Below are 25,878 nucleotides of genomic sequence, written 5' to 3'. Positions count from 1 at the left end.
CTTACACTCAATACAGAAGTAAGCTAGTCCAAATCACTTAATCCAGCTTTGGGGGTAATTTAATGAAATACTTGGATTTAATAGTTTTTCACAACTTCTTTCAAGGCACGTAGCTACGAACCAGGTCTCTTCAGATTCACTGTCTAGGCATACAACCAGTAGGCCTTACCCATCCCAAAAAAAATCACAAAGACTTTTATTTGTTGTCATACACAAAGTTATACCATGGGATATTTGTAAGAGATTCAGTTTTTATCGCAGATTTATACAAAGCCACTAGATGGCTCATGATTAGTCAAACCGTACATTAAACACAAATTTCTTTACGCATTACATTAAATGGAACGGCAAGCTTTCGACTCGAGAGAGTAACTGACATTTAAAGTGGTGAACAAAGTATGACAAAATAAGTAAATATACCACATTTACTAGTTTCTGATACGTGTTGACGCGAAGAAGCCAAACAAATATTTATTCAAGGTTGTCTCGTATTCTTTTGATGTTAGGGACATCCATTAAAGCAATACTACTTTTGGTTTCAAAAGAGTAAATCAACACTCTTACTGGTTACAAAGGAGACCAACTCTTCCATTGGTTGCAAGATAATAAATAAATACTCTAATTCCTTGCAAGACAGTAACACAATACTCTCATTGGCTACAAAATAGTAAATAAACACTCTTACTGATTGCAAAATAGTAAATTAATACTCCCATTGGCTGCAAGACAGTAAATTAATATACTCTCATTGGTTGTAATGTATTAAATCAAAACTCCTAAAAGACGCAAAACACAAAATATTTAAAGCCTGTAATTAACGATCGATTAAAATACTATAAGTAGATCCTTCAGAAACGTTATACTATTATACGTGGAACACGTAATTCAGTTGTATAAATATCACACGCCAATGAATGGTCATTTTACTACAAGGCTCAAGATGTATGACCTGAAATATTATCAACAACAAAAAACAATTGTATACAAATACTGGTGGAAGATAAACGGTTTTACGCCTGATTCCATCATGTGTAAACCATGGAGTTAAATTCTTCTGGATAATTAAGTACAACAAATGATAAATTACAGACCTGATAACAGACAAGACAACACAACACTGCGATATTGGACAGGAACACAAAGTTCAAGACGTTATTTCTGTCTTTACGGAAATATCAGGAACGACAGGTCCATCTTTGCCCGAATGTCGATGAAGAATGTATCTTATATTATAATGAGGTTAATACATTGTCCACAGTGAATATTATTTTAACGTTGCTTTGTTTGGCGATAAAACAGGTGTGGTCTGAGTCAGTGGTAGAGCTCTGTGTATCGGAGTTTACGATCGAGGTTCGAATCCATGCGAACCACAAAATACTTCCCGGACTTCCAGTTGTGGTTGTGTTATAAAAGTGACAGTAAGTCCCTTAGCTGGTCAGTATTTCAGAATCAAGGACGGTGACACATGTATACAGTAAAACAATACGCCACTAATGTAATACGTAGATTATGCTAAACTGTTGTGATAAAGACACGTTTGAGACACGTATCTACTAAGTTCCTTATTCGACATATTTTGAAAAAGTTCTAACTATGTTTGTTTGTTAAGAACAAAAATATATAGTAGGCTATATGTGCCCTGGCCACAGCAGGTATCGCAACCCGATCGTTTGCCTACAGCTGAGCAAGTTCTAAATAAATTATTTTGGTCATAATTACAGCCAGTAAAACGAACACTGAGGACGAGTCTTGTGAAACCTCTGTAAAAGAAACCAAATGTTACTGAATTGTTACACATTTAAACACTTTGTTTATTCTAAACATACAAGTGACACCACGGCATTTAATAAAATATATATCAGTCTTTTTTAAATGATAGGAAATGAGTCAATAGTACCAACCGCCATCATTTCATCAAACAATAATACGAAGGCTGTAAGTTGTGTAGCACGTTTTTTACGGTAATGGGCTGTGAACCATGAACCCCTAGATTACATTCCTAGTACACAAACATAACACTGGTAAGTAAAGTATGTAAACAACTCTAGGTTCAATCATGGCGTGAACGACTTATTCTGCGGTGGCGAAGCGTGACAATAATAAATTATTTTTGTCATACGACAATGGTATTAAGTTAAGTTAATGTGCTGTAGTGTTCAGTTGAACATAGTTAGTAAACAGATAAACATTCTGTAATCATTGAAGTTAGCTATTTCTCTGTTTACTAAATAATACTAGGATTACTGTATCTTTCAACACAGTTTTCCTCATTCGGTCCCTTTGAGTGTTTTACGAGAAGAAAGCTGATACATAAACTCGTGTTTAATACCTGTAACGCTTATCGACAATAGTACACGTTGATTTAGCAAATATAATTCATTCGTCTAATGTGTGACAAAGTGACTGCCTATAATAAAAGAATTCTGAACAATTAAAGATAAAATCGGACGAGATGTTAGTGAGAATGAGTTGCCTTGAATCTTAAAGCTTGAATATCTTCTGAAAACAAACGACATTAACTTCTAATGTTTTGTTCGGGAAATTTACAAAAAAAAACTAAATGTATACATTTGTATACGTGATCCATATACGTGGATCGCACGATTAACATATTATGATTATAAAAAAAAATACCAGCGATGTGTTTGTGAAATAACAGAAGAAAAACGGGAATCAGAATCCTATAACAATGTTTTCCATAAATCATTTAATGGTTAAATGTGAAGAAAAAACAGCAGTATGAAACGATTTCATAATGAATTGTTTTATGATTCAGCGAACAAAAACAACACTACATTTGTGAAAAAGCACATGAAATCTTACCTGTATAAAAACTAACCCTCCCAAGAACAAAAACGTGTTACACAAGGAAGTTGATTATTTATAGAATATAATTTTAAAACGGGTTGAACCTTAAGAAGGTGTTGGGTAACTTTTTAAAGGGAAAATTGTGTAGTAAATGTGATGGATCTACTTTCATCAGACTGTACTTTACAAAAACGTTTTTAACACTGTTCAGTTCATTTTGATAGCAGAAAGACGGTTGTAAAAGGCCATTTCAAGTTATAACCTAATTACATGAGCACTGCTGTTTGATCTAAAATTATAATAACTATGTGTGCATACAGAAATCATATAATGAAATAGATCGACAAATCTTCTTTTTATACTTACGTGCAACAAAATTTTATGAGACGGATAGAATCGTCTGATCACATAAGTGAACTCTTTCCGTAGTTGTAAGAAACATATTTAAAATTAGGTCATGAATCAAAACCGCCCGCAGTACTATGAAATATATTGTCTTTTCGAATTATTCTTGTTTATTTTACCATATAGAAATATGCGCACGCAGTCATCGCGAAACTCTTTGATTGGTGGGTATCCTCCCGTATAAAAAAAGTACCATATAACAAACAGCAAAGAACCAAGTAGCCCTTAGTAACGTGAAAGATGACTAGCCGTTCGAAGGTAAGAGACGTTTGAACTCTTAACTATTTATAACAATCTGATTAAGACATGACAACATTCTAATGACGATAAATGTTGGAAAATATTATTAAACTTATTACATACTTATTTGTTTCCGATATTCAAGCTACCATATCTAAGCGTGAACAGATGGACTAGAAGGAAAGCAGCTTGCCACCCTCTACCCCTGGGTTACTTACTCTAATCGAATAGTGGGATTTGATTGTCACTCTTATCACGCATCCGAGGCCATAAAAAAACATTGAACGCGATTTCTTTTTCTTTTCTTTCTTTTTTAAAACGAAACGTAAGCCCTGAATAATCATCTCAGATCCAGAGTTCGAACACTTACCAGCAAGCCATACTTGACCCATTATTATATAAATGAATCGTAATAACTTTTGAATGTAGTTATGTATAGTCTGAACAATGAATATTATATATATAGTCTATTTCATCATGGACATTTTAATTTCTTATGTCGCTCTCTAACTTTATAGAACTGAATGTTGACTCGGCTGTGGACGAAACACACAGATTCCATTAATTACAAATTAAATAGTTCTCTTCGGTAACAAATGGTGAGAAATCCCCAAACTTTGTTGAGTATTTCTTTCCATAATCGCGAACTGTAATTTCGCTTGTCCGTGTTACGCAATTAATAAGTTTTCTGCTTTAGATCTAATTAATAAGATGCAATTAATAAGTTTTCTGCTTTAGTACTGTTTTAAGAAAGTTCCTGAAAATAATGCCAAAAATGCGATTTTCGATTCCTACTCTGAAAACAGTATTGTACAGATTTGTGATTAAAACAATCTTAAGAGTTAAATGAGGAGAGGTTCTTGTCCTGAAACGTAACAGGAAGAATCACTGTTAATAACTTGCAACAATTCACAGTTATAACGATGTTGTTAAGTGCAAAGCTACACAATGGATTACCACGGGTATCGAAACGTGGTTTTTAGTGCTTCAAACCTTCAGGGTTCCACGACTATAGCAACTAGGTCATAAACTTTGAAATTAGATCATGAGATTGTATGATAAACATTGACTACTCCAAGTATAAAGGTATTATGATTAGATCGTTGATTTATTCTTCGAGCAAATGCTAATTCAGAGCAGAAATTATTATATTATAGAAGTTGTTGAAAGGTTCTTGTGAGTTAACCCTTAAGTTCAGCTGCTATACATCACGGTTTCAAATGCTGATCGCTAGAGAATAGAAAGCACCGTTTATTCATCGAATATAGTTAACCCATTCATTTAACGTCTGCTAGCTATAATACATGGTGCATTTGGTTAGGGTTAAACTCTGGTTGATTAAACATGTATGAAAGACTCCCACTGAAGTAAAATACACATCCAGGAAAGAATATCGGCTCTAAAAGTTTCTGATTAGTCGGACACACCTAACCTTTGACCTATCATTATTGTTTAAGATGTTGACGTATAGATGACAGCTATAAGACCTGTACCAAGACCCATGTTGGTCCTTTGCAGTTTCTATCATAATTTTATTACCAAGCATCTCCCACTCCAGGAAAAAGTGTGATCTTGTTACTCCCCCTAAAGGGTCCAAATTCTAGAACAACATATCCTCCAGCAATAAATACACTTCTCGGGTACACAATGTCACCTACACGCTCATTTGGGTGTGGAACAGTAGTTAACATGCAAGAATTGTGAATTCGAAGGTTCCAAGTTTGCATCCCTTTGTCGCAAAATGTATTCCAGTATGCGACCGTAGGTGTGATAATCAAATAGTGATATTTGATAGGTTCAGATAGGCTATTGTGTAACTTTGCACTAAAAAATAAACAACAACACAGATCTGTGAGACGTTTACAACAAACATCCGTACTGATGTCTCCATGCAATCTCAAGTGACCCATAATAACTGTATTCGGTGATGAAATTCTGTTTGTACTCTGAATGTGAAGCGCAAACATTATATTACTGGTAGTGTGGTTATTTGTCAGATCTGGTGGTACAACGATCAACAGTATTCTCAACTTAAAGACTGCTCCTTACACTTTGATTACTTACAGTTACTGTATTTGCAACTGAAGTCAATACCTACTCTAGCTACGGTTTGCTATGAGTCTTAACAGCTGTGGGTGAATGAAATGGTTCACCTTACACGACCTTGTCTTTGCTGTATAGTGTAGAGACCAGTCAGTGGACTACAAGTCATAACAACTATGGATAAATGATATAATTCACTTTGAATGACTTTGTCTTTGCTATATAGCGTATAGACCAGTCAGTGGACTACAAGCCATAACAGTTATAGATAAATGATATACCGTATTATACGCCATGCAAGACGCACATTTTTCTTTACAAATCCACATACGTTTTCCAAAACAAAAGTGATGGATTAAGACAAGAGATTAGCTTAGGGTCTACTCAAAACGGCCTCTCATACATATCGTAATCTAATTATTTACCAATTACAAGTATTTTCAATAACATAAAACATTCAATTTAACTAATACTGTGGATATACTGTGAAGAATATGATTTATTTGACTGTATTTACTCAGTAGGTTAAAAAAAAGTCAAGGTTACATCAAGGTGTTGGTTGCTGAGTCAAAATATTTTGTTCTTAGAATTGTCTTTACAAAATTAGGGTGCGTCTTCTATGATGCAGCGTCTTACAAGGCGTAAAATACGGTAATTTACTTTGAATGACCTTGTCTTTGTTGTCTAGTGTATAGATCAGTCATTGGACTACATTTCGTAACGGCTATGGGTGAAGGACATAATTCACTTTGAATGACCTTGTCTTGGCGATATAATATTTAGACCAATCAGTGGATTACAAGTCATAACGGCTATGGGTAAATGACATAATTCAGTTTAAATGACCTTGTTTTGGCTGTATATTATGTAGACCAGTCAGTGTACTACAAGTAATAACGGCTGTCTTCTGTTTATCTAATTTCGAGCCCAGACAAGTTTGTCTAACACTTCAACTTTCATCAAATATTCCACTCGTTATCGCAAGATTATACAAAAAAAAAAGTAACCGAAACTGAAGTAATCTCCAAAGACAAATAATTAAATCTAATTTTTAACTGACTAGAAGAAAGACAGGTATATAATTGCCACCGTCGTCATTTTTTTGGCTACTCTAGTCGAAAAATGGGATTTGACCGTCACTATTATAACGCACCCACAGTCCCAAAGTTCGGAGTGCGGTTTTTGTAACAACGGACGTGTACCGTAAATTCTCGTAGGCATAATCAGAAATGCTAACTAATGGGCCAGGAATGGCCTAAAATTATAGCTCGAGAAAGGTTTGCGGCTTTTACAGGACATAGGGGTTTAATCTCAATATTTTTAAACAAGTAAACCCTGAACTTTTGAACTCACTGAGGCTTTACTCTAACTTAATAGAAATTGCATCAGATAGATACTGCAGAGATGCCAACCATTACAATTTGAGCGTAATCATTACGATTTTAGTGTATACATTACGACTATACGCCCATACAGACAAATATTACGACTTGTTGCAACTCCCTAATTGTTATATATTATATAGGCCTATACAATAAAGTGATAAATTGTTCCCCCAAGGATTGAAAGGGATGAAAAGAAAATTTCTAGTGAGATACAAATAAATTTTGATAATAAATAAAAGACACAGTCCAAATGGCTACTTGCGATAATCATGTTTGTGCTTGAAATAATAAAAAATATATTTGTATATTCGACGTCTACCAATAGTTTGAGTGCGCTGTTTCTCCATACTGGGTACGTGAGGAATCCATAGTTACGTCATCAGTGCTTGTCAGCCAATCAGCGCTCACGTAGATTGGTATTTCTCGTTTTCTAAGCGGCATAGAAACACCAATGCGATTGTTTACAAGATGGAAAAAAAGAGGCCTCGTTCACCAGATTGTCTTGTTTCTGGCAAATCTAAAAGGACTAAAACTGTGAAAGGGCTCTGTCTACAATCATTACGCTTAGTCATTTGAAATAGTTGGCATCTCTGGATACTGTCATAATTGCAAGTATAGAGCTCATTGAGTTCATTTTTTCTTTTGCTTTTAACCTGAAGACACGTTAAGATCAAAATTTTTTTTCAGAGTTGTAGCTTATATAATGAACTATTGATACATTTAATTATAATGATTTCAAAAAGTTGTTGTAAAGTTTACTATTGAAACATAAAAGGATTGCAGTTTGAAAACATAAGTCTAAATTATGTTGAAAAGTTATTTAAGAGAAAAAAAATCAAAACAACCTTGGATAAATTATTGTGGTACAAAGGCTGAAAATATCATGATATTGGATTGTCATGGTATCACTTGCTAATTTCCGAGAGTTTGTGAAAAAGAAATAGGTAATTTATCAATAATCTCTGAGAGTCGGTTTTCGTTATTTCGTATTACAGCTAGTTTCATTATACGATTTTACTATACATGATGTAAAGTTTCATAGTAATGACAATTTGTTTATACTTTATTGAAAACCAAATAATTTCTTTTACACTTCTCTGTTTTATTTTCATTAAATCATTTCAGGTTGTCACTCTTCTTCTGATGGTCACTGCAGTGACCTCACAAACGTTTCCTGGCCAACTCGTTGCTAGAAATTTCCTGATACCCCAAAGGTTCCATGCACCTAGTTATTACCCTCTAAGTCTGAGGACACTTGCACGACCATTAGAAAGACCTCCTAGAAATGATGAAAAAAATGGTTCTCAAAATATTACACGCAATGCAAATGGTATCTTGCCAGAGGGCGTTGTCAGGGTTCCCTTCATAAAGAAGGGAAACGTAACTGTTCAAAAAAGTAGAACACACCCAGATTCAACTAAACAAGATTTTCTTCTCCAACCCGTTTCAGTCAAAAGTGTATTAAATAAATCCGTAAATCCTAATTATTCACACAGTGATAAACCTGAAATACCTCCTAGTGAGACACTTCTTAAATTAAAACAAAACAGTTACGTAGAATATCAAGCTAACCCTGAGATATATCAAACAAGGTCTCCTCATACCACGATAAAATCAATAAGAAATCATCAAGAAGTCAGCAATGACGACAATAAATCTCGTTCTCAGCAAGAACGCCCACATTTCTCCTTTAGTAATGAGAACGCTGGTCGTGAAATGCCACCCTATGAAAGACATCATTCTTATTATACGAACTCTGATGCTGAACGGCCACCCTCTGAAAGACCTCAGTCTTATTATGAGAACATTGGTGCTGAAAGGCTACCCTCTGAAAGAGGACCTCAATCTTATTATGAGAACACTGGTGTTGAACGGACACCCTCAGAAAGAAGACCTCAATCTTATTATGAAAACACTGGTGCTGAACAGTCATCCTATGAAAGACCTCAGTCCTATTATGAGAACACTGGTGCTGAAAGGCCACCCTCTGAAAGACCTCAGTCTTATTATGAGAACATTGGTGCTGAAAGGCTACCCTCAGAAAGAAAACCTCAATCTTCTTATGAGAACACTGGTGCTGAACAGTCATCTTATGAAAGAAGACCTCAGTCTTACCATGAGAACATTCGTAGTAAACGGCCACCCTCTGAAAGAGGATCTCAGTCTTATTATGAGAACACTGGTGCTGAAAGGCCACCCTCTGAAAGACCTCAGTCTTATTATGAGAACATTGGTGCTGAAAGGCTACCCTCAGAAAGAAAACCTCAATCTTCTTATGAGAACACTGGTGCTGAACAGTCATCTTATGAAAGAAGACCTCAGACTTACCATGAGAACACTGGTGCTGAACAGTCATCTTATGAAAGAAGACCTCAGTCTTACCATGAGAACATTCGTAGTAAACGGCCACCCTCTGAAAGAGGATCTCAGTCTTATTATGAGAACACTGGTGGTGAACGGCCATCCTATGAAAGAATACCTCAGTCTTATTATGAGAACACTGGTGGTAAACAGTCATCCTATGAAAGAAGACCTCAGTCTTATTATGAGAACACTGGTGGTGAACAGCCACCCTATGAAAGACAACCTCAATCTTATCTTCGACCAGGTGAAACCAGAAAATCTTATACACCTGATCAAAGACCAGAGCAATATGATGATTATTATTACGATCCAGATGGTGTACAGTCTGATTACCAATATTACGAGGACGAGCCCCTTCCACGTCATTATACTACACCCGATCAAGAGTTAAAAAGAAATTACGATTCGATAAAAAACGATAACGAATCGCAAAACAGTTTACTAAAGTCCAAGGATCGTGATGCAGTCAGACCTTACTACCCTTCTCGAACCAAAGAAGACTCTGAAACTAATGACCACTTTACTCTTCGTCCACTTCAACCTACAGAAGTTTTTTATCCTCGATCCAGCTATAGTGATCAAAACCTAAGTATTCCATTGAACAGCTATTCCCATTTAAATAAATATGATTCTAAAGCTCCACATCCTTCTGTCCCCAGGGAAGAGCTTCTTTACTCCAGTCCTGTTCAGAATGATGACAGATCTTATCCCGGTTTTGAGTCTGGGGAACGACAGTATTCTCCACTTTCTAGGGAAAAGCAGTCTTATCCTTCTCGTGTTCCAACTGATAAGATCAGTGCAGACCAAAGTAACCATCAGCCAAGTAATCTCACTCTTGAACAAAATGAGAAACACCAGTATAACAACCGTGAGTCAAGTGATCCAAACCCATATAATCAGCCACCTTCTGCTTCTGAACCAAATGATCAATATCGGTCCTATCCTCTTTCCAGTGACCAACAACCCCATTCTCATCGAGATCCAAGCGCACAACGTGCTTATGTATATCCTAAAATCAATGAACAGATTTCTTATCCTCGTCATAAGTCAAATGTGGATCGCTCACATTCACTTCCTGATTCCAGTGAACAGCAAAACTACCCTACTTCTAACTCTAATAGAGATCGTCCACGCCCCCCTCCTGAGTTCTATAAACAGAGCTATTATCCTTGGTATGACTCCAGTGATAATTATCCATATCCTCCTCCTGAATCCAATGACCAGCGCTCATATCCTCGATATGACTCCAGCAATGATCGTCCATATCCCCCTCCTGAATCCAATGACCAGCGCTCATATCCTCGATATGACTCCAGCAATGATCGTCCATATCCCACTCCTGAATCCAATGACCAGCGATCTTATCCTCGATATGAGTCCAGCAATGATCGTTCATATTCCCCTCCTGAATCTAATGACCAGCAATCTTATCTTCGATATGACTCCAGTGATGATCGTCCATATCCCCCTCCTGAATCCAACGACCAGCGCTCTTATCCTCAATATGACTCCAGTGATGATCGTCCATATCCCCCTCCTGAATCCAACGACCAGCGCTCTTATCCTCGATATGACTCCAACAATGATCGTCCATATTCCCCTCCTGAATCTAATGACCAGCGCTCTTATCCTCGATATGACTCCAGCAATAATCGTCCTTATTTCCCTCCTGAATCCAATGACCAGCAATCTTATCCTCTACATGATTCCATAGACCAACGTCCATATCCTCCCTCTGAATTAAGTGGCCAGCACTCTTACTCTCGACATAAAGCTGATAATGATCGTTCGTATAATCCTCCTGAAGTTAACAACCAGCGATCTTATCCACGTAACCAAGGTCGTTATCTTTCTCAAAACCCATCTAATCAGCACAGTAGCCATCGTTCTCTTGGTCAAGACCAGCTCACTTACTCTTATCCTACTACATCAGATCAACAATCTGATTCTCTTCAACACTACAGTAACAATTTTAATCCAGATAATCCACGTTCTTATTCTCACACTGTATCACGTGACTATCAACCTTTTGTCCATCCTGACCATCAACTTCAACACAGCAAAAATATTTCCCATTATCATTCAACCCCACATGAACAAACTTCAGAAGAAACATCTTATCAATCTCCTAATCATCAAAATAACCAGCCACACCAAAACATTCCTGATGTACCTCAAAAGGGCCATCAGTTACCTTCTACAGACCAAAATGTTAAAGATACACAGCATTCTACTCTTCTCCCTAAATCTATTCAAAAAAATATCACTGTTTATAATCCTATTGCAAAAGAACAGACTCCATCTCCTAAAGACAAACAACGAAACGTTCCACAGACATTTCTACCTCCTTCTGGCTTTCCACCTGCTATTCCCTTTATACGCTTTCAACCAAGAACTATATTTCCTTTTCCTGTGAGACATGGCAGGCATATATCACAAGAAATAGAACCTATTCAACAGACGGATCAACAAATAGAAAACTCTTATAAAAATGCGCAATCAGATAAAGATAATGTGAAAAAATCCCTTACTTCACACGTACTTAAATCTGATGACACTTTGCCTTCTACCGTCGAATATAATAAAGATACAACCAAAGATTATAATAATAGCATGAATGTTAAACAAAGGTTATCCCCTGAAGAAGGTGGAAAGTACAACTCGAGCTCTTCGGTAAAACATACGATTGTTGACGACAACGCAGATCACAGTGTTTATCCTCCACAGGGATTGTCATCTGATCGTCACGAAGATAAACAGTTACGTCCTTCATTAAAATACACCAAAAACAGAAACTTGAGAGCCAACGATGGTGTGTTGTCTTCTGATGAGAGAACACAGGAAAAAAAGAATCCCCCAACGTCAGTGGATTTTCAAAAAATAGGTTCAACTGAGGAACAGCACAAGTTAAAAGGTGACAATATTTCTTCTTCATCATCTATAGAACTTAGTAATCCATTACTTCATACAAAGGAAGATAACTCTTCATACTCTGACCATCGTGAAAGAACAGATATTAAATTTCGATCTGCCAGTTCTGAACCAGATCATATTCTTCGATCACAGCCAGATGAATCTATTGATGGACCAGCGTTTGCTCCTGGTCCCACGCCAGAATTGACACCAATCTATGTTCCTCAATCAAATACTCCTGAGAAAAAAGAATCTGCAACAGTTTCTCGACCAGCTCCTTTAGAGTTAAATAGAAGACTAGCATTGTCTGTATCAGAAACCCATTATGGGTTTGGTTATCGACTACCAATTAAACATCACCAGGACAAAAATCATCGATCATCAGATTCTAACTTGAATGTTTCGATCAACCGACCGCTAGAGACTGCACTAGATGTCACTACTTACAAACACGGCAGAGAAAGTCATCCCAACTGTGTACAAGGCGATAACACCTATTGCTTGAAAGATTCAGAATATCCGAGGTATGTGTATTTTGAATTGTTTTAGTTAGTATAAACTTAATATTCAATGAAGTAAAATATACGATTTATTTTTTCTTTGTACTATTAAAAATAAATTATAAATAGTTTGGCGGAAGCTCGCATGTTCGATGTTGTTATTTAATACTTTTCAGTCTTTCCAGATAAATATCAAGTCATTGTCATCCACAGATACATTTACCATGAAACTTCTTAGGGGATGAGGGCTAATACTGTATAACATGTTTCATCGAGCTCGGTCAAAATGTGTAGAAATGAAAAGGGATACATAAATGACACTTCTTTATATATATAATACATATATTTGCATACACAGAGAAATTATAACAAAGATTTTTTATTAGTAAAGAACTATTTGCTGCGCTCCATACATCTGTAATTATTCCAGCGTATCAAAAACATGTTGAAGAATTTATCCCATTGTGAACTATTTACGCCTCAAACAATAATGTTACGTTATTGACTCCTCGCGAGTGTTTTCATAAATGCTCAGTTTTTACATATTAACTTCAAAGTACTATTGACCTTTTGAGCAAGTGAATCACTAACTTTAAAAACTTGGTAAGTCGGTCGTTGAATCTCATGCAAAGTTACACGAATGATATCCACGCTAAACGTCCCTATTTTAGAAGTGTTAAACTGGAGGGAAGGCAGCATTACTGTAATCGAATAGTGGAATTTACCCTTACATTATAACGTCCCCACGGCCGAAAGGGTGAACGTTTCCAGTGATGAGAGTCAAACCCACAAATTTCGTCCTAACCACCAGACCATGTCAGGCACTACCACTACTTCTGTTCCATTGTTTGAAAGCTCTGTTAACATTCATCCAATCCCATAAACCCATTACAGGTATGAAAGTTCTCTTTACAATAATACTAGTCAAGCGAGTATTTCCTGAAACCATCACTAGTTTAAGTAGTAATTACCAACAATTTTGGCTGATAGAAAAGCTTCCTATGGTAAGCAGCCGGTGCAAACACAGTTACAACCATCCATCTGTGCTGTGCTCGCCGTGGGCATCTAAACTCGATTTTTAGTCTTTTAAACCTTCAGACTTACACCTGAACCACCGGGGAAATTTGTGTTTTTTTATAGTTTATCTAATCTATTAGCAAAAATTAAAGCTTCATCGAGAACGGTACTTTAAACTTCCGCATTCAAGACAACACATTTCCATATTGTAACAAAAATTAAAGCTTCATCGAGAACGGTACTTTAAACTTCCGCATTCAAGACAACACATATTGTAATATTGTTTATCGGCTTTAATCGTTACGCCTTATGACAAGTATTTCATGTAAAAGAGGTGTGAAACTATATGATTCACATTCACGATGTGTAAAACTCAGTATTTCATACTGAAGAGGTGTGAAACTTAACAATTCGTATTCACGAGGTTTGATACCCAGTAATTCATATTTACGATGTGTGAAAATTGGTAGTTAATACTAACGTGATATGAGGAGTGAAACTCATTAAGTGATATTAACGAGGTGTTGAACTAAAACATCATTTTCGAAAGTTTTCGTAATGAACAAAAGAAACAGTTTTTATGCTATTTCATCTTTAATATTTTGTGGGACAAATTAGTAGGTTAAAATGTTTGTTTATTAGAACATATTTCAACCTAAGAACAGCTTCAGATTTCATGCTAGAACATCTTCACACCTCCAGCGTCCAGGGACTTAAACAGTCTCTAGTTCCTCAGTTAATTTTTCCCAACAGGGGTGCAGCTAATATTCTGGTGCACCGTCAACTTATGGAGTCGCCAGACACCCCTAATTGACTATTACTTAAATCACGAAATTATCTTCACACTTGCTCTTGTAAGGACAAATGTTTCTATGAAAATATTTATACAACCTTCATTTGTTCAAAGATAAAATTTAACAATCTAATATGCTGCTACTTATTTTTTGTTGTTGTTTTTTATAGAGAACTAATCATGCATTACATCAATAACGAACAGCGTGCAGTGAGTCAGTTATTGGCTGATATCGGTAATCAGTCAAACAGTCAAATTGTTGATCCAGGTTTATACAGCAATGGAAAGTTTACTTACCAGTTTGTGTCCCAGAACGATAAGGACTCCGAAAACAATAATGACTACAATACCTGCTCTTCGAAAGTTGTGTATGAACGCCCTCTTCGTGCAAGAAATAAACAAGGCCAATGGAAATTTATTTTAAACCTTAAGATTCCAAACGGGGGGAAGAAATACACTCAGACTGTGCGGTTAGAAACGTGCATGTAAGTATATATTTACTAACAGAGATCCCTAAGTATGTATACAAAGTGATTACGTAATGAACTTTAGTCACTACTACAGTTTATAAAATGTCAGTTTTACTTTTGAATTTCCATAACTACATTCGTACTAGAAATTTAATTTTGCCTTTGTAGATAAGGGATTATAAATTATATTGAAAGGATATACTACTTTATATTTATCATATTAATATTAAGCCCTAGCTTAAGCCTATATTTAATGCTATTTGTATAAATAATTATCTTGTGTAATACTACAATATTTATGACGCATGGGACTACGCTAAGCCAAGCTTTAGCCTATGTTTGGGACCATCGTTAGACCTAGGTTTAGTTTATGCTCAGGACTAACTCTAAGCCTGATTTTAGCCTATATTTGGTATTCACATTACACTTAAATTTAGTTTTAATTTATTCTAATTCAGCAGGATTAACTGAATTATTGTTTACAATGAATGGAGGTTTCGCAAATATATAAAATAACTTATTTGGTTTAATCTAACATCAGTCTTATTTTGATATTACATCACACACACACATATTAATGTTAATCTAACACTACTATAAATAGAAACAAATAAAGTAAAATACCTTACTGATCCAACGTTATGATATGATATCCGTTTTATTTCACCGAATATATTATTTACAATTCACCATTATAAGATCCCTAATGGTATTTATTTGGTTTACTGACCCAAGAGACGCTAATGAAGTTTTAATAGCCGAAACTGCAGCACAGAAGAGAGTACAGATAATCAAATAAATACGCCAGGTCTCTATATCACAGATTATCTTTCTAGCTTCACTTCCGGTGAAAAATAAAATATCTTAAATGTGTGTGTATACACAGTTATGACACGATTTAATTACTATCAGTTTTGTTATCATGTAAGATGGTGTAAAGTACCGTCGGTTGTACTAAAACAAAAAATTAATATACTACATTTATTTAAAAGCAGTTGTTTTTATTTGAGTGTACGTTTGTGTACTGTTGTTGTTTTTTTATAGCAAAGTCACATCGGGCAATCTCTGAGTCCACCGAGATGAAATGTTTGTGTTTGAAGTTATGCACACAGCTACGGAAGAGGCTATCTGTACTCAGCCCATCACGAGTATCGAAACCCAAATATTAGCGTTGTAATTTCGCAAACATGTCGCTGTGCCACTGGGGAGCATTAAAAGTAGTCAAATGATCAAAAATGTTAATATTCCAACTATATCAAACATTAAAAATCTATATTTTTCTTCTTAATTTCGAAATGATCCATGCAGTTATTTTAGAAATGAACGTAATACATTACCAGTTTAGAGGCAGTTTCCATTGTTTACTATGGTAAAGATTTTCTGTATATCAAAATGATTCTTAATTATTGTTTTTCGTTTGTTTTTGCGTAAAATATAACCCATATCGTTTGAGTCAAAATATATATTTTTTCAAATCTAAAATTTTGTTTTAAAAAGATCTATCAAATTATTAAAATTTAGAGTATGGTAAATTATGAATCAACTTGTAATTTTTTATACCAAATGTAAATATTTATTGGAATCGTTCATGCATTTTAATCGAGTACCAATGGGTTTTATTAGATATTTGACCAAGGATTTGATTAGTATCTTTGAGTATGCGCAACCGCAAATGCACTAATTTAAAAAAGAAATAACAGATGATAAAAAATCTTCAAAATAAACCAATTCTGCAAGTCATATCTCACGACTAAAACTCCAGATGAAAGATAAAACATGCTAACTTTTGGCCAGTGACGAAACATCACACAGTGATTAAACAACCAACAACGAATCACCCACATAATATATTACTAATAAAACACAGATATTACTACTAAATGTTATGTTCCACAAGCTAAGGTGGTTTAAACTCTAATAATTGTTAGAATATTATTATTATTGGCATGTTTAATAGAGTGTTTTCGTATACGAAAATTACATACCGACTCGTAAAAATAAAAGTGTATAAAGTTATTTATCTATCGAAAGTTCCGAAACCTCGACATTATTGTAGAAATCAATATGATTATTTTATTTACAAAAATAATGCTTGCATATCAAATTAATTTACAACTAGCCAACTCTCTTTAGGCTTAGCATCAAATTAATTTTAAAAAATCAATATAAAGCAATATTCGAGATTGTTTCAAAGCATTCGGTCTTTGAAGGATTACGTACTTTACGCTTTATTCACTCTAACAGTACTAGCTTGGCCATAAAACTGAATTATGTATGTAGACACAAAACCACTATTAAGTAGGGGTACCAAGTACCTTTGTAGCTGCTTTAACAAATTCTTATATTAATGTTCATAACATAACTATGAACATCATAAATCAATCAATGAGATTTGAAATTTTTATCAAACGTTTCGAACCTGAGCGCCTTGAAACAAAACTTTATAAATACCGATGTAAAGTTTATAATTATTACAAAAAATAAATATTTTATCATAGAACAATCACTAGAGAGTGCATTGATCAAATATGGAAAATGGAGTAATTATGAATACACTGTGTCTTATTTGAAGAAAAAAAACTTTTAATTTTTCTTTTAAGCATATAGAATATGTCGTGTATAAGTAATCTTTTGAAACGTTATGATTACATATTTCTGCCAAGCATTTAATTTTACTCGAACGAAGCTTAACTGATAATACCACTCTCACATCACTTATGGAGAGAGATGTATTACCACAGTTTCTTTTATTTACATTTATCGATTTGCATACCTATTAGTTCTGTTGTTTATGACTCACAGTTGTTCAGAAGTTAGCTAGAAGGTTTATAACGCTAAAATCTGGAATTTGATTCCTGCCCACATGACTCCATTGCGTGGCTTTGCGCTTAACATCAAACGAGACGTTACTAGCTGTATTTGGATATGGGATTGTTGATTATTTACTACTACTTGCTCTACTTGGATATGGGATTGTTGATTATTTACTGCTACTTGCTGTACGTGGATATGGGATTGTTGATTATTTACTGCTACTTGCTGTGCTTGGATATGGAATTGTTGATTATTTACTGCTACTTGCTGTGCTTGGATATGGAATTGTTGATTATTTTCTGCTACTTGCTGTACGTGGATATGGAATTGTTAATTATTTACTGCTACTTGCTATACTTTGATATGGGATTGGTGATTATTTACTACTACTTGCTATACTTGGATATGGGATTGTTGATTATTTTCTGCTACTTGCTGTGCTTGGATATGGGATTGTTAATTATTTACTACTAGAATATCGAGTTTTAAACCCAAATTTATTATTCAGATATCAAATAATTATTTAACTTTATTTATAAGTTTTCGAGACAATAAGTAAATGTCATAATTTATTTCTGGATGATGAAAAACTTTTTTTAAGAGATACCGTGTTTTTCCTTACCAAACAAGTTTGTATCGCTAAATTTGTTCCATTAGGTATCCTGGTGTCCAGTGTCGCTCGTCCAGTAATTCTTACAGCACTCGATGTCATCAAAAATACAACCACCAGCGCCTCCTGGCATGGGAAAATGAGAGGGGATTCCACATAGACGCTTTCCTTTTGCCTGCAGCTTGTTCGTGTCACGCGCCGTCTGTCGATGAGAAATTAATTTGAAATCACGTGAGACTTACTTACCTATTCAGTGGACAAGACTTTATGAAATGAGGTCAAATATTATATTATGTATTGCACTAAATATATCTTTGAGTATTGTTTAATACTGTTTGAAACCTAGTTTCAACGAATTTGTTCATGAAGCTTTCCTCGTTTATCGTCTGAGAGGTTAATGATCGCAATAAGAAATATGTAAACAATGATAAATGTTGAAATGAAAAACTAGGTAGACTGAGACCCTATTGTTGAAACTTCTGTTTTCTTATTATTATAAACATGACGAACTGTTACTTGGACATCTTTCTCAAGAACCAAGTAAACATTTAGGAATAAACGTGATTGTTTAACATAATAAGTAGAACTGGACACTCATTGGTTCTTCAACAAAACTGATGGACATTTTTCATACTGATTCATAGTTTTATAGAAAAAGTGCTATTTTTATCATAACATTATTGTTGAACTGTAGCATGGTTCTTTGAAAGTTACAATGTTTTATTTTAACTGTGTTTAACTCTGATCTTCATTTTATAGCTGTATCAATGTAAACTCTACATTAAACAAATCACATGAAAAGATCCAAGGTTAGCATTCGTATTAATTATAATTACTTATGAAAGAAGAAATAAAAATTCTTTTTTCTCTCGCTCTTTATAGACTCAGAATTCTAACAAAGATCCAGGGGAGGCTAATTTTCTGCAAGATCTTGGATTTTTCTAAAGTAAATATGCAAAAATATATGGATCTAGTACTGAATTGTAATGTAATTTTACAATACACGTTGGATTTTAAAGCCGTTTCTACAATAGGAAGTCAACTCTGAAAAGTAAAAATTGTAGTCCGAAACTTTTTTTGTGCTTGTAAAATATTTAAATTAAAGTACAAGTTTTGTCTTCATGTTATCTTTTATTAGCACATTCGTGTTGTTTATTTTTATCCAAATATCAGTTTCGCGAAGCATTGAAGTAAATAAAGCCGTATGATGGCGCTAAAGTAAGTTTTCGAAGCTTCTCCTTTGAAAGCCATGTTCTACTGTGTTCTTTTACCCTTCCCTTCACCTATTGTAATGTTCTCAGTTTGATGAAACGTATCTCGCCTCTTTACAACAAACACTGAAAACCAAATATTGTCAAAATATTTAGTAGCATTTGTTTTTTAGAATGATAAAGTAACAAAGCTGTTTTAGTCGATATTAATGTAAAAGAACTACTCTACAGGTTGCGTGAAATAATATATTAAGAGCTAATTTAATAGAGTCAAATTTCACTTTTAATACACGAGGAATATTTTATTTATTTAAGAAATAATTTATGAAGTAATGCTTAACACTGCTACCTAGCCTTCTGGCTGAGATACGATTCAAAGTGTTAGGTTTAGTTTTCATCGATGGAAAAGTTTGAATTATTATAGATAATCTGTATCTTCAGTTCAACTGATTGTGAAGTATTTGTGATTATGGAATAACATGGAACAAACAGTAAAAAAACCTCGGTTTAACCTTAACGTTCTTAAAATCAAACTGTTTTACAGAATCTACAGTGCTCACTGAAGTTGGAAAAGTTTGTACACTATTAGCCCTGATGAAGCTGCAATGTCAAAACGTTGGGTGAAATAAAAAGTTTTGTTTTCTAACGTTGTTGCCAAAATGAATAGTTATTTAGTTTTTTTATTATTTCCTCAATGTGAGAAAAACTAGAATAAATAACTTTCAATTGATAACTCTGGATTGTTATTGATTTCATCGATGCGCTTTTATCAAGTACAAAGATAAATTAACCAATTATGAGACTGAGGACTTTACTACAGATAGTGCAGTTTGACCAGGAATGAAAAAGATAGTTATCAAACTTTCTCAGCAACAACAGGATGACCAGAAGTTTTTTATTTCAAATTGAGTATGTTTCTTATTGTTTTATAATTAATATCCATAAGCATAGCTTAGAAACACGTGTATCAAATTATAAAGACATGAGGGTTGGATATACACACATAATTCAGCATTAATCTTTTACAATTCCTGTACTATACAACGTAGTTGTCCCTCGGTGGATCAATCATAAATTTGTGGACTTACAACGCTAAAATCTGGGATTAGATTCACCTCGGTGTACAGAGCACATATGGCCCATTGTGCTAAAACACCAACCATAACGTGATCAAATTCCACGTGATATTTAAGATTTAAAATGGAAAATTCGTGTGACAGCAGACTGGATATTATAAAGACACTTAGATTAGTAACTAGAAAAGCTTTGGCTGTTATCTTCTATACATAATCTAACTGGCATTATTAAAGTCAATACAAATTTATAATTTTGGGTGTCCCTAATTCTACAACATTGGTGACTTTTCTCAGCATAACCACATGGCAGTTCTAGTGGTGCAAGAATGTTATTGGCCAATTTATTAAAATAGCTTTAAGGGACGTTTGAGATATTTTTGAGTTAGATTAATGATTTATAGAGTTGAGTTAAATTAACATTTCTGTGTACTTCACAAGGCTAGTAATCAAACCAATCCAGCTGTAAAGCTGTCGCGTTTTAGTTCAACTCAACATGACAAGATAACAGCTGTATCACACTATAAAGTGAAACATATTTAGTATCATTTCTTACTACCAAAAGCCCCCTAGTAGGTGAATGGTAAGTTTGTGAGCCCACAGTTTTACGGTTCGATTTCATGCAGTGGACAGATACATTACACACACACACACACACACACACACACATATATATATATATACATATAGTCTGTTGTGTAGATAGATTCATTGGTTCAGATGGTTATAAAAGCAATCTTTATACAATTTTTGTGAAATGGGAAATCATGTATGAACTACTTTTGGTTATGTGGCACAAATGTCAAACTCACACCTAACACTTATTAGGTGACTAACAGTGATACAGTGTCAGAATACTGATTGAAATGAAAGACTAAAATTAAAAACACTATAACCAACAGTATTTTTTATTTAAAACGAATAGAGAAATAAAATTACTTTCACCAAATGATATCTGTAATAATAAAAGAGCTTGTTTGTGTATGTGCGTTTGTGTGACCGCCATAGCTCCAAAACGAAAGAACCTAGAGACCTGAAACTTTGCATACATACGAGGGTGATCCTGAGGGCGTGAACCAGGGTATTATATTTTAGGTTTGACGAAAAATGTTGGCTAAATTTTCTGTTCTTAAGTCCAATAATTGTGCTTCCGGAAGGTCTGCATAAAAGTATCTTTGTTTTCTAAATCTCACTTACTACCAAATATTATTCAGAAGAACAAAATGGTAAAAAAAAATCTGCCAAAATTGAACAGATATTTAGAAAAAATAAACTTATTTTAGCAAAAATTAACAAAATTCAATAGGGTTTAGAACTGAACAATTTTAGCTAGTCAAAAGCAACATGGAGAAAAACAATGGTATCAGAACCTCCAAGGACCCATGGAAAAGGATACAAAATATAATATAAAACTTAAAGATTAATATTATCGCTCTCGCAACCTTGAATTAAATTTTAAGAAAAGGCTGCAAACTAAATAGAAGAAAAATATTGATGATTCTACAATAATAGTTCAGAAGTAAATAAAACAGTGTGAAAGATAAAACAGATATATTTGCTTTAATAATTTATAAGTTTGGGAAATAGCATCAGACAAAACTGTTAAGAGTATTGGCGCATGCATTAACGAAATTCAAATAAGACAAAGACAAGCACAAATCTGAGAATTAGAAAAGTTGAATTGAACTAAGTCTGAGAAATGTCAACAAACAACGGGAGTAAAAATATGAATCATTAAATAATGGAGAAATTAAATAAAAACATAAGAATAAAAATGAACTTGAAAAGATAATAGTGAAAATACTTTCTTTTAAAAACAGTTGAATTGAATGAAGTTCGGGAAACGGTAACAGACATCAGTTAATAAATTGACGAATTGAAGTAAATTATGACCTTTAAGTGCTACTCTGAGGCCTCTGTGAATCATAAAAGGCCTTATAGCGTGGTTATATTATGCTAGTAAACAATAAAATTGCTATAATAACCAAAAAATAATAGTAATGTTATCTATAATGTCTTACTTAACAGGCGAAACTTGCGAGGGAAATATGACAACAAAAGTTGCCTCGCTTATAGCGCACACATGCGCATTATTCCCAAAAGGTTAAAAGCCTACTTACGTTGAAGATGGCGAATGTATTTGTAAAGAATTTTAGAATTATTGCTTAATTCCAATTTTCATGGAAAAAAACAACAACATTTTAACAGATGAGACATGATTAAAATATAACAATTTAGTTGGAAATAGTTTTAAAAAGTAATATTTACAAAGTGTATAGGCTCCATTTTCTGCAAGATCATACATCACAAATCCCATAAAATCTGTTTTTTTTTACTATTAAATCCGAATGTGTTCTTTACACGATACTACTATAATGTTCCGACTGTGTATTTTTACAATTACATCCGAATGTGTTCTTTACACGATACTACTATAATGTTCCGACTGATATTTAATTTCATTCTTCAGATTATTTGGTAAACAGACATATTTTTGCCATATATTAGTTTTCACAAACCACAGTCTGCTGGGGGCTATGGTACACCATATATTCATAATACGGAATGTTAAGAATTCCATTTTGATAAACGGTGTGCTAATAAAATATCGGGCCAAGACAACTGTGCAAAGTTCCAAGAGCTTCACCAGAGGGCACCGCAAAGCAGTACATCTTAATTCATTATTATTTAATGCTATAAAAATCTGGCAAACTTAAACTAATGTAATTGTAACCACAAGGATTTCCGTCAGTACGATTCCAACTACCAAGTGGCTTAACACAGATAGCCCATTGTGTAGTTTTGTGCTTAACTTCAAACAGATAAACATCTCTTCCATAATTCATGGAATAATTTACAGATTTATGTATGAAGTAGTTGTTTTTGAAGATAATTCCTAGGACTTTCATTTCTACAATTATTGTGATAATGTATTCACAAAATGGCTGGTGTGGGTATCAAAACTCTAATTAAAATAAAGTAGAAAACAATGTTTCGACCTTCTTAGGTCACCTTTAGGTTAAGAAGATTAAAAAATCTTCCGGTTTTTACCTCAAGTGGGTTTCTTGTCATCGTGAATTATTGCGATTATGATTATGGACTGTTTGTTTGTTTGTTTGTTTGTTTGGAAATTTCGCACAAAGCTACTCGAGGGCTATCTGTGCTAGCCGTCCCTAATTTAGCAGTGTAAGACTAGAGGGAAGGCAGCTAGTCATCACCACCCACCGCCAACTCTTGGGCTACTCTTTACCAACGAATAGTGGGATTGACCGTCACATTATACACCCCCACGGCTGGGAGGGCGAGCATGTTTAGCGCGACGCGGGCGCGAACCCGCGACCCTCGGATTACGAGTCGCACGCCTTACGCGCTAGGCCATGCCGGGCCTATTATGGACTGAATACATTATTTGTCTTTTTTTTTTTTAGGATTGCCTTTCTCGGTATGTTTGTTTTTGTCATATTTAATTTCAGAGATACAGTTCTTCTCACGTGCTCCCCAGTGGCGCAGTGGGATGTCTGAAAACTTACAATGCTAGAAACCGGTTTTTAATACCCCTGGTGGTCAGAGAACAGATAGATCATTGTGTATTTTTGTGCTTAACTACAAACATAACATAAACTTCACATTCTTTTCCTGTTTTACAATCTATCTACCAGTTTTTAATGACTGGTTCGGTGTTTGTTTAGTCCAAAGCTACACTGTGGGTACTAGTGATTTGTCAAGTTTTGGGACTCCGAGGCTCTAATTTTGCTAGAAACATTGCAATTATTCAACAACAACACTAACCACCAACTCTTAGACTACTCTTTTACCAATGGAGAACAGAATTAGTTGTCACATTATAACGTTCCCGTAGTTCAAAATATGAAGATGTTTGATGATTATGATTCGAACCTATGATTCGCAGATTGCGAATCGAGCACCATAACCACGATGTCAGGGATAGAGCATTGGCTTAACGGTTAGTCTGAAGGCTCATAACACTAAATACAGTTTCGATAATCATGATGAGCACAAAAGATATAGCCCTTTGTGGTTAATTACTAAAACAAACACAAGGGGACAACTGATTAATTAATTATTTGGTTTGTGTTTTTCTGTCACAATTTTAAAGTTGTTTAACATCAATTCTCATGATAAAACTTGTTAATATATTATATCGTTCATGCTGTTTCTAATTCAAGTCTGATTTATTTCTATACTTGAGTAGTCCTAGTAGTTACGGGGTTTAACTCTTAACTTGCGCCTAGAAACTTCAAATCTCATCCCTAAACTAGCCTTTAAGCTGTGAGAACATTAAAATGCGATGGTTATTCCCATTTTTCGGTGGTAAAGAGAAGCCCAAGAGAGGCGGTGAGTGGTGTTGACTAGCTACCTTACCTATAATCTATCACTTTAAAGTTTGGGACGACTAGTGTAGACAGCCCACGAATAGTTTTTGCTTTCTCTGAAGGTTATTAGTACCGAATTAGACATGACTAATTGCAGATAGTCCTTGTGTAGCCATAAGCGAAAATTCTAAACAACAATCTTTATCTTTTGAAATATATTAACTTATTTACTTTATTGTTTTAGTACAAAGATATATAGAGGGTTTCTGCGCTATGTCCATTACGAGGAACCCAATCCCGGATTTTAGGGTCGTAAATCTATAATCTTACTGCTGACACTTTGGAGGGCAGTTATTATCCTTAATTTAGATAAATCTCTAAAACTGCTTTCTGACACAATTCCTTTTCCGAAATAAAAATTTTGTTTTTTATATTTTTAGCCGCGACATATCGGTTCATAGGTTGACTCTGAGTTTTTTCAAGTACAAACTTTAGCTCTGTCATATCTTGACCGATTTGAGATCTAATTACAATTTTGGTTTCAGGAGGTCAAACTCTTTCGACTGGTGTATTTGACAACGCACAAATTCTCATAGATTAATTTATTCCAATCCTACCTAAAATAATTTCAATTTGAGGATAGATACTGAGGAGTAATGAAATCGAACGTGGTACACGCGCTTCCCACGTTCCTTATTGTTGGAACACAAAAATGTTGCTAATAAAATGAAAAAAAATGTTTCAGAGATTAATTTTTTCTAATCCTGCCTAAAAATTTCTAGTGCCGCAGATATTGAGGGTTCCCTCATGTTTATATTAGCCAACCACGTTTGTTCAGTGACAACTGACATGTTCTCCCATTAACCTGCTCTGATAAATAACTAAAAGTAAATTGTGC

General features: G+C 34.5%; 1 protein-coding gene across 1 annotated transcript; it reads left to right on the top strand.

Moving 5' to 3' along the window:
- Positions 1–3,378: 3,378 nt before the first annotated feature.
- LOC143238406 (uncharacterized) lies at positions 3,379–20,219 on the top strand. Its single transcript, XM_076478577.1, has 4 exons — positions 3,379–3,471; positions 8,007–12,682; positions 14,639–14,953; positions 18,410–20,219. The coding sequence occupies exons 1-4, from the start codon at positions 3,454–3,456 to the stop codon at positions 18,585–18,587; spliced, it is 5,187 nt and encodes a 1,728-aa protein (XP_076334692.1). The 5' UTR covers positions 3,379–3,453; the 3' UTR covers positions 18,588–20,219.
- Positions 20,220–25,878: the final 5,659 nt, after the last annotated feature.

The sequence above is a fragment of the Tachypleus tridentatus genome, chromosome 13, assembly GCF_004210375.1.
Source record: "Tachypleus tridentatus isolate NWPU-2018 chromosome 13, ASM421037v1, whole genome shotgun sequence".
NCBI classification, from domain to species: domain Eukaryota; kingdom Metazoa; phylum Arthropoda; class Merostomata; order Xiphosura; family Limulidae; genus Tachypleus; species Tachypleus tridentatus.
The sequence above is the reverse complement of the archived record's forward strand: the minus strand, read 5'-3'. Positions and strand labels throughout refer to the sequence as shown.

Bases quoted from the DNA above. Each gene is read 5' to 3' on its own strand.
- LOC143238406 (XM_076478577.1), top strand. The intron at 12,683-14,638 runs GTATGTGTATTT...TGTTTTTTATAG, and splicing joins AAAGATTCAGAATATCCGAG to AGAACTAATCATGCATTACA. The intron at 14,954-18,409 runs GTAAGTATATAT...TTGTTCCATTAG, and splicing joins GTGCGGTTAGAAACGTGCAT to GTATCCTGGTGTCCAGTGTC.